The sequence below is a fragment of the Anneissia japonica genome, unplaced genomic scaffold (assembly GCF_011630105.1).
Source record: "Anneissia japonica isolate Jap-2015-1 unplaced genomic scaffold, ASM1163010v1 scaffold16607_len328336_cov185, whole genome shotgun sequence".
Classification (NCBI taxonomy): Eukaryota; Metazoa; Echinodermata; class Crinoidea; order Comatulida; family Comatulidae; genus Anneissia; species Anneissia japonica.
This window is the reverse complement of record NW_022703093.1, coordinates 131,450-142,167: the sequence shown is the minus strand read 5'-3', so window position 1 is coordinate 142,167 and position 10,718 is coordinate 131,450. Positions and strand designations below refer to the sequence as shown.

Below are 10,718 nucleotides of genomic sequence, written 5' to 3'. Positions count from 1 at the left end.
CCCACATGGACTGTCGCCATCTTTCGTATTTCCAGAACCACCAGATTCTTTAACCATTGATCATCAAGATATACTAACAGCTGTTCACCCAACTACAGTGACTGGAAGAACATATTTAATCTCAAAAAAAGAAACAAAGGCTGCCAATGCTGCATTTACCAAAAAAATTAAGGTTTAGAACTGAGCCAAAACATCTTTTTGACATTGATTTTATTTTGACAAATGATTTGTCTTATAATTTTCATCGATGGTATATCTGATCATGATTTATGGTATGTACTGATCAGTTTATTGAATATTAATATGCTTCTTAAAATAATGATTCCATAATACAATATAATGTAATTGAAAAATGTCCTAATTTTTGAAATTGCATGAAGTAATATGTATAATTGCTTGCTGCTAAGGAAGTGTCCATCACTAATTTATTGAGACTTTTTATTTTACATTGTAATTCAACTTTAAAACCTAAATTCCTAAATGAAGAGTTACTTTTGGTTATACTACAGTATACACATATTAGCACACATTACTCTGTTAATGTACAAAAAGTGCTATTTCGAAAGGACATGTCATATATATATATATATATATATATATAATTGCTCACTGTTCAGGAACTTTTGGAGCGCCCATCACCAAACTTATAGGGAAGCTTCTTTACATCATTAGGTATCTCTAACATGAATTTCAAAAAAAAAAAATATATATATATTTTTTTTTATTCAACTTTGAACTTTACAACCTGTCATAACTTTTTTATATTTGAATTGAGGACTTAGCATTTATTAATAAAGTTATAGAGCTACTCAACAGCTTTAAAATGACACCAAAATCAGCTCTGTAGGTGCCATACTTTTCGAGATATGGTCGGTTAAACACGCAAGGTATCGCTAATTAGCCAAAAGTTCGTTAGCAGATATCTCGCTAATTAGGAGGCCTAGAGAAAAAATTTTTCATTTCTGATCGTTTCTCATGGGCCTCAACAACATACAAAAATTTGAACAAAATCCGAGAGATTGAGGTTTTTTTTTGGTTGATTTGACATGGAATTACCCATATGAAAATGAAGTACTTTTTTAGGATCTAGGCCTATTATACCAATCCTAATTGATTGTTTCCATTTTCAATTTTACAATTTTTACCTATGTGCCTCAATTTTGCTGCCTCTTGTCTCTTCTTTTTCCTTTTCTCCTTTTTCAGTAGGGCTTTGTATTGCTTATGACTGAAAAAAATAAAAAAAACATGTTGGCAGATTATTTATAAATGCTGGCATACAAGTCACTAGACCTAGGGGAGGAAGGATCTAGCCTACTAGCTATGATTAGATAGAGGCCTAGGCCTACCCCGTAGGCTACATATCCTGGGCAGGAGCAGGCCAGGCTTTCCTGTTGACATTGTTGTTGGTTCAGGCTAGCTAGGTAGGCCTATCTATAGGCCTAGTAGGCTAGGGCCTAACTACTGAATAAGTAAGTAGGCCCTTCTAATCTATTGAATACATGCCTAATTATGTAGTATCAAGCAAATACTGGATTACTACTTGCATAAACATACTTAAAAATGATAAAGTTCAAATTAGTCCAAATAATTAATTCACAAACATTACCTCAACTTCTGCAAGGGAGCAGCCATGTTTGTTTGAATAGTCCACTAGAGGGCAGCATATGACATTATACGTTCATCATTAACGACTCTTTGACGAAAACAACAACACAGTCAGTGACGTGGTACCGACACCTGTCTCTTATACACATCTAGATGTGTATAAGAGACAGGTCCACTAGAGGGCAGCATATGACATTATACGTTCATCATTAACGACCCTTTGACGAAAACAACAACACAGTCAGTGACGAAAGTTCTTTAATGTAAGTTGCTACAAAACAACTGTCAAATGTAGAATTTCTTAACAAGTATTTTGTTACTTTCCCTCTTGCAATTATAGGGTGATATCACGTTATGAAGTATAGCCTTTGAAATAAATTGTTGCCACAGTACACTTGTTTGTAGATTTGGGCACTGCACAGTACGATGCAATGTTGACAAAATCGAGAGGTTACGAGTGGCCTGGTTCACAGGCGATGATTGCGAACAATAGAATAATACTTTTGTTTACGAATCTCATTGTTCATACGTTTTTATGACTTGTATTGGTTCTTTGATGCCATATGTGAAGCTTTTGATAATATAGGCCTAGGCCATCAAGTAGTTTTATTTAAAATTCAAATTATCATTAATTATTCATATTCATAAATCAGGATATGATTATACGGCGACATTCACTCTTCTTGGTTAACACTGTCCTTTTTACATTTCTTAACTAACAATTGATTAATTATCCAGGATCCAGGAATTCGAAATAGATGGGGCACAAATTGATTATGGCACCTAGATAGCTCTAGACGGAAATGGCACTCTCAGACGTAAATTTGATTATAATTATATTTTTTCTTTATTTTTGAAAATATAAATTTTGAAAAAAATTTAGGTGGGGGGGGGGGGTGACTGGGCCTGCTCACCCCCCTGAATCCCGGGGGCTCACTCTTAAATATTTCCATATGGGGTGGGGGTGCTGCATTTACGGGGTATATTTTCGAGGACTTTGTAGCACAAGTGTGAGAAATAACCGGTGTGAAATTGGTAGTTATAGTCCCTGGCCTATCCTGTATCAAAATTACGAGCTAAACTGGGTGCTAAGCCAGTAAGTAAGCGCCTTGCTAAGCCTACCTGTACCTTTAGTACAGCCACGAGATCGTAACCAGACTTTTTTCCTTAGTGAACCAGTCCACTATTGAGTGGCCTTTTTCCTGTCATCTTTTAGAACACTGTGCAATTTTGGTACAGAATTTTCAGTAAAATAGGTAGCGCAAGTGTCTCATGTCTTGAAGTGGCTGCGGCACCCCCCCCCCCTCCTATTTGATTGGTATGCAAGTGAGCTCCCTGGGCCTTGAATCCATCACTGGGCGTTGTATAATAAAAACACATTTTAACCATCAAGAAAAAATCATCCTGTCAGATTTTTTTCGTTATACAATAGGCCACATCTCCCAAATGCAATAAACTTCTTATGTTGCCTGGAGTTCATCAATTTTGTGAGGAACGGAGCACAGTAACTGCAGATCTATGCAGCTTGGACAGCGCCCTCGCCTGGTGAATGGCAAACTCCCAGTATTTGCATTTCCATCGGAGCTCAATTATTACGCAGATGACAGGAGTAGCCATAAACAGGTCTTGACTTTGTATAATCCATATGAATTCCCACTACGATTTAAAGGTGTGTAAAACTTCTGAATGGAATCAGTATTAACTCTAGTTAAACCACTGCTTTTCGGTTTGGTAAAACTAACCTGGTCACAATCCACTCTTAAACTAACTGCTCGTCGAATCTTTTCTTGAGAGATAAGCTTCCTGGACTGTTTGCACTGGACTAATTACGGTCAAAGTAACAGCGTTTCGGTTAGTTTTACCAAAAAAAAGTTCTGAATACCATGTTTTGTCTGGTTTCTGTTCTTTCTAGTGATTTTCAATTTTTTAAAATTTTATCCTATTTTACATTCACCAATAAAATTTTATTTTTATTTTCTCCTCCTTCAGGATGACTTTGGCAAAACTATTTGATAAATAAGAAAACATAATTTTATTTTTATTTTTATTCCACCCTCCTCCAATAATTATCAAAAAAATAAGTATGCAATACAAGGAATAAAAAAAGTTTCGCCTTGATAATAAAATTATTGTAGGTTGGAGGCATATAATTGTAACTACATTTCTCAACTTATACTCGGCATATTAATTTCTTTCAGGAATAATATTTCATTGAAGTAAATCCACAAATAGATAACTTACAAACATAGTCACAATTGCACTTGATATTTTTTTATCTAGTTTTGAGCACATCACCAAAGAAATACACCGTAATTGAGTCAGAAGGAACTATAAAACATGGATGCTGCATAGATGTGTGAGTAACTCTGTCAGGGGTTTGTCGGGAGGAGAAGAGAGGGACATACTGTAGCTAAATATATAACAAGTATCATTTCCTGATCAATAGTAATTTAAGTTTCATTTAAAAAAATGTGTTGCTTGTAAATTGATACTCTTTTTGTGTTATTTTTTCTGAGTGTCATCATCGCAATCATCATCATAATCATCATCATCGTCATCATCATCATCTTGTTTGTTCCCTCATGGGTGGGTTGGGTGTTCCTGATATTGTTATCAGTCTTATGCGATGAGGAAAAAAACTACCAACACACCTCCGTTGTTACGGTAAAATCTAAATCAATAAACTGGGTGTGTTTATCTGTTATATATCCAGAGTGATACGATATAAAGATGTTAACCCAACGTACTATGGTTCGAGGGATAAGTTTCGGCTTCAAATCTATGAACAAGGGCAGCGTAAATCACTTGGAAGAAAGGATATAGTATCAATGCTGTTTGAGTCTTCACAAGAGAAAGGCAAAGATTCCGAGTTTGAGGAATCTGAGTCATCCGTGGACGTAGGAGGAGTGCCAAGCAGTAGCCAACATCTGCGTGATGGTAAACTTTTTATAAAAAATTTTGTTTATTAAGATAATGAATTTCGTATAATGCTGTAATTACTACTACTGCTAAATATTGTATTTAGTTCTGCAGTATACCAGTACCTCTACTACACATAATATCTATAGCACTATTACTACTGCTGCTGCTGATGTTGCTGCTGCTGCTACTGCCTAGAGCAGCTAAGCTCAGTCGGCTGAACTGGTTGTAGCCAATGTGTGTTCATTAACAGTGGAGATCTCTTTACATAACCTTGATTTCCCATTCAATTCGGATTGCTTCTGGCCTTGTGTTTCAGATGAGATTTTAAGCTGTGTGCAATGGCCCATGTGTATGTTAAAGAATGCCCATCACCACCAGTAGGACACCACTGGAAATACGTCTTTGACTTTTGTGGGTTATTCTTGGTGTTCCACACTGAATAAATCAAATCCAGTCAGCCGCTACCTGGAGCTGCTCGTTTTACTGTACCGCTACCATTACTACTAACTCTACTGCTAATACTAATATTGCTTACTTTGTATTACAGCTAGAAGGATGAAATACAAGTTCACTGTGAGTCGGTCATCTTACAAAAGACCCTTTATTTCATGTGTACAACTGTATCAGTATTCCCTGGAGGAGCATATATAATAGCTCTGTTGGCTAAACTTGTGATAGAGTAAAGTTTACTATACCTTTTGTTTTACTCTCAAATGTGGTTTTGATAGGAACAAGATACCAGTCCTCCGGACCAAGCCTTCTGATGATACTGCTCACCATGGCCTGTATGGTGGCATTGATGGTACCGACACAGGGGGATAAAGAATCACGTCTTCCAGAGTACTTGCATCTTACAATAAACCAAAAACTTATAGCTGCATACATTTTAGGTGAGCATTTAACACCTGGGATGTTAGATGGTTTTGAGCACTAGGGGGCAGCATTGGTCTTGACATCCAGTATGTTGTAATCCCATCAACTCCATATTCCAACTTTTTTGATATTCTTGAGAGGCCAAGTATTGGGCTACCAATCTGTTTGCCCATTAGACTGTAAAATGTCCAAATGTGAAAGCTTATCTTTACTGATTTTTGGTTATTTTGCATTGTAGCATAGGAAGCATTGTAAAGAGCTTTATACATGTACTGTAAAGCATGTGTAGGTGTTAAGCCTGTTCTCCACTAGGCAAATTTATTCTCGCGAATCAAAAGTGTCGGTTCGGTTCCTGAGCTCTGATTGGTTGCGCATTTATTCGCTTCGCAAAAAGTAGAAACAGTTCGAACTACTGATTTCGCTGCGGCAAAAAACTTTGATAGAAATATGAATGCGCATTCGCATGAACCGGCTTTACACCGAATTAGTAAACAACCAAACAACCAAATTCAAAACTACACTTGTTGGTTCTAAATTGTTGTGGTTTTAGATTGATCTCTATTCGTACATTTTCCTTTTTGATGAATATTATTACAAGTTGGGTAAGTCAAACGCCCCTTACCTTTACACGTTATCATATAATACATAATGAATAGACCATTGGTATCATTTTATATCATATTTTTTTTAATAATAATTTCTCCTTGTAGGATTAGTTACCATGGTTTTACTAAGAACATGATGATTGCTTTTTGAAATCAACCTCCCTACCATCATCACCAATGCACCAAGCTTGTAACCTTGCCAACGGATTGTACTATGATAACAGACAGATGAACAGGACGATCGATCATGCGTTACCACCTGGGTATGATCGTAAATTAGTATTCCGAAAATATTAATATTTTTATTACTATACATTATTTTTATTGTTAATTTAATTTTTAATATTATTGCTATTATGTGTATTATTATTTTTATAAATTTTGGATCATTAATTTGTTCGATAAAGATCAATATGGAACATATATTTTAATGTTAATATGTTGTGATTTTTGTTAACACAACTTAAACCGAACTTCAAGTAATTATTTAAAAAAACAACAGATCTTTTTTATTGTGGTTATAAAGTGCAAATTTACTCTGAAACACTCTTATGAGATAGGTGTGTATTGCACAATAAGAATAAATATTTTTAAAATTAAGATTGAATTTGGGCATTTAATAAAAAAATAGTTATTGAAACTTAATTAAATGTAAATAGAAAAGAGAGAAATAAATACATATTGACATACAGTATAGGAATAATGATATGATAGTCTTTAATGCCAACGGCCTCTAAGTGCTTCACATTCTTATTCCCGGTCATTAGATCAAACACACTATGGAACACACCCTCATCTCCCTGAGGTGAATTCCATATGTGACCGTCTCTAACAAAACCCCCCATTCGTTGACATTTCTAATTCTGCCCTAGCACCCAAAACGTTTGAGAAACGGAACTTTGCACATTTGCAGGTTTTTGCGTTTTATCAAATAAAGATATATTGAAGAACATGTCTGCAAAATATCAGTCACTAAATCTAATACAAATCTTAATAAACTATTGATTTTGGAATCTTTAGAGCTGTTTTCTCAAAATCTACATGGCTGATATCCAATAAAGTAAATAACTTTGTTAATACTTTCCATCAAATAAAACACTATTTTAAAGAAGAATTCACGCAGAATCTAAAAATACCAGAAACTTAATTTTGAATTCAGATAAATGGCTGGTTTTGCCAGACCCGGTCTCATATGTTCAAGTCTACCAGATAGCCATTTGCAGAATTCCAGTCCATAAATGGTTCTTTATCTGCCATTCTATGTTGCTTTTTTCACACAATGTAATAAATCCTTTAAACTATACTGCCCCACCATAACAAAAGGAAGCAACTGATGTGCTTTGAGTAATTAAGGAATATGTTGATTTTGTCCCCTGCTTCCTTTTCTGGTGGTTTTTACTGTATTTTTAGTCTCTCCCTTCCTTTTTGTGTTGCTAATTACTTGTTAATTAGTGGAATTTGAACATACTCAAATATACCATTATGTTCCAAATTATTAGTTCTTTGATAGTGACTGAAAAACTCGTTTTTGAAAAATTGTCAATTACTTCCTTTTGTCATGGTGGGGCAGTATATTTTAATATATTATTTCATTAATATTTATATAAATATATTTTAGAGGTTGTTGAATTATGTTGAGCACCACTGCCACCATGTAATATCTCCTGATATATACTTAATATTTGGATGCAAATGGAACAGACAAGTAATATCGTTCAGTTGGCCAGTTTAGGAATGTGGGGTGCTCCAGTGGGATGTAAGTTAAACATCTGTAATGGGCTGTCATCATGGTATTGGTAGTTAATTGCATGATGTAACAGTGCCTATATATGGTCATGATATGATGTCATGACCATATTTAGGCATGTCACATGTTGTTTTCAAATACAGTTTGATAGGCAGAGGGCAGGCTTTAAATTAAACCAATTTAAGGATTTCTATTGTGATGTTCTGTGTCTGTTTAAAACATTATTTGATCTGTAAAAATGAGCGATTCAAGATTTTTTTTAGGGTTTTGGCGGTTAAATAATTATGTTTTATTAGGTATACCAGGTTAAAGTTTGCAAAACATTTTGGATCAGCTCCCCTGGTTGGAATCCTTACCTTTAAAAACTTTATTCTCATACCATATATATAGAGCAACTTTTAGCTACTGTGGTTAAAATCCTGTTGCGCAAAATTATTTCTCTCTTTTTCTATTGCATCATTTTTACCATTGAAAACATTAAGAAGTAGTCATTTTAAATGTAGGCAAGCTTATAATGTAACAATACAAGTGTTTATCATGTCAATATTGTCACTATTATACTATTAATAAACAGCAATAACTATATTGTTTGTATATGAACTTAAAGAATATAATTCAGCACACTAACATAAAAGAATAAGGGGAGTTTTATTGGTGAAAAACATTTGCAATTGGTTTATAAACATGTTTTTATAGAATGGGTGATTCAGAGCTTATCAGTTGAGGCCCTTACATGACTCTAAAATTTTATGGGTGTAAATGAATTGTTTTTATGCTGGTAATCTGTTTTATTGCATTTAAATTCATGGATGACCCATTAAAAGCAGTTGCAAATTGGTGATCTGTTTGTTTTGACTCAAAAGAAGAGTAGGAGACATATGTGCATGCTTCCTTCTCCATTGCTGCTGCTAGTTCGATAAAATATAAATTAGTTGAACAAGACAAAATATTTGATGATGATATTGAAATATTTTCAATGCAGTATACAGTATGTGGAAACATGTAATTCTTCTTTCATTGTATTCATATTCAGTCACTTTTGTTTAAAGGTTGAACATAATTGTAATATTATTATAGATTTTTTGTCATCAGAATGTGCAATTAAAAAATGAAAGAAATATTTTGCATTTGAGGCCATGGTGAAGATATGCTCTCTTAAAATCTGGGAAAAATCTCAGACATCTAAAATATTAAGTTATTCATTGAAAGAGTCAAACCAAACACTTTTCTGATTGAAGCATGTTTTGGCTGATTTTGAGTGTACACTTATTAATGAATTTGTTGTTATTTACTGTATTATGTTTTGCCTACCAGTCAATTTAAGTAAGGAGCTCTTTCTAATAGTTTATGCTAAGAATATAGAGACTATTATTATTTTTTAATCTTTCTGAATCTGTTATTAAGTGTCAAGGAAAACATCTACTGTTCCAATTTTAATGGAAGTCTAATAACTAAATACATTAATATTTAATTTGACAATGTGGTGTTCATGTTAGCAGGGCAGATCCAAGGATGTTTCTGCCGGGGAAGCAAAAAATGTCAATCAAGGGCTGTGGTCTGAAGGGGATAGTTATGGAGGGTGTGCCCATCCCTATAGTGGGAAGCCAGGGGTTATGCCCCCGCAAGCTAGAGTTTTAGCCATTTTTACCTCTTATCTAGATGATTTCATGCTCAGCTAGTTTTTTGTTGCTGACAGGGTGAGGGATGTAGGGTCAGGTACCTATTCCACCACCCCCAATAGTGACCTGATTGACAGGTAGCCCCTGGGGTAGGAACTAAATGAACTAATGGAGGCTACCACATGAACATTGGTATGGTGCTGATCATCGGAAATAGTTTTACTATTATTACTGTACTGTATAATTTTTGTTTTTTAATTCAGTTTCATATTGTCGTGTTACTATCAGTTATAATGTGAATAAATTTAAACAAAATTTAGCATAATTTGGCTTCTTATTTGTTTATTGTTTATGGTTATATAGCATTATGTTTTCACCATTGCATACCTAAACTTTTAAAGTGTCTTCCATGTTCTTCAAACTCAAAAAGTAACTCAAGTATCAAAATAAAAAATTCTTTCTCCAACAAGAATGTGATGCAAAAATACATCCTACTACATTTAAAGTACAGTACCTATAAACCCATTGTCTTGTATTATATAAATATTATTTTATTAATATTATTATTTTTATTATTATTGTTAAGGATACAGTACCTATAAACCCATTGTTTGAAACCCATTGTCTCTTGTATTATATAAATATTATTTTATTATCATTATTGTTATAGATGATAATTGGCTCTAACCAATTTCAAAACATTATTTTTATAATAATGACCAAATAAATGCAAATTGGTTATTTTAATTTCTCTTTATTATATAAATCAAATTAATGGATTTGTCTTAAAGATTACAACATAGTAAACCCTTATTTAAAATCATTTTCATAAACCATTTCAATTTACTATGTTGTACAAATTACAATATTATTCTCTGGTGGTTCGTAAAAAAATGCGAACATATTCATGCAAATATCGAATACTATAGGTTTACAAACTTATACAAAGAAATAATTAATATTTCAATTTACTCTGATTTTCTATACTGATTCAGCTCATTAAATACATACAATACACTGCCTAATAATAGCAACAGATTTATAAATATATTTAATATACAAAGGGTGAATAGACAACGAGCAGTGGCGTATCTAGGGGGGTGCATACCCCCAAAAAATACTAACACCCCCCCCGCCCCGCAGTCGTCCTCCACCAAAAATCATGCTCAAGTAGTTAAAAATCACCTCAACTTATTTTGAGTTAGCACCCCTCCCCTAATCGAGCCCACCTACTTCCCCTTTCGCATGCCCCTCAGTCCGCAATTTTAAAGTCAGGCTCCGGAGGAAAAAAATTTTTTGATATGTTGTAGAACTGATTTTTCTGAGACAGAAAAAACTGAGCAACAG

The 10,718-nt window shown here is 34.0% G+C and overlaps 2 protein-coding genes across 2 annotated transcripts in view; one reads left to right on the top strand and one right to left on the bottom strand.

Annotated features, from left to right (window-relative positions):
* Window positions 1-1,701, bottom strand: part of LOC117104307 (U2 small nuclear ribonucleoprotein auxiliary factor 35 kDa subunit-related protein 2-like) — a 12,451-nt gene extending 10,750 nt beyond the window's left edge. The window contains exons 1-2 of the mRNA XM_033245099.1: window positions 1,607-1,701; window positions 1,146-1,225 (exon numbers count right to left, since the gene is read on the bottom strand). Of these exons, the coding sequence (XP_033100990.1) occupies window positions 1,146-1,225; window positions 1,607-1,632 (106 nt within the window). The 5' untranslated portion in view covers window positions 1,633-1,701. The remainder of the gene's footprint in view (window positions 1-1,145; window positions 1,226-1,606) is intronic.
* Window positions 1,702-1,787: 86 nt separating this feature from the next.
* Window positions 1,788-9,696, top strand: LOC117104302 (motile sperm domain-containing protein 1-like). Its single transcript, XM_033245090.1, has 6 exons — window positions 1,788-1,868; window positions 3,038-3,274; window positions 3,886-3,961; window positions 4,319-4,542; window positions 5,256-5,417; window positions 6,111-9,696. The coding sequence occupies exons 2-6, from the start codon at window positions 3,124-3,126 to the stop codon at window positions 6,140-6,142; spliced, it is 645 nt and encodes a 214-aa protein (XP_033100981.1). The 5' UTR covers window positions 1,788-1,868; window positions 3,038-3,123; the 3' UTR covers window positions 6,143-9,696.
* The last annotated feature ends 1,022 nt before the right edge of the window (window positions 9,697-10,718 follow it).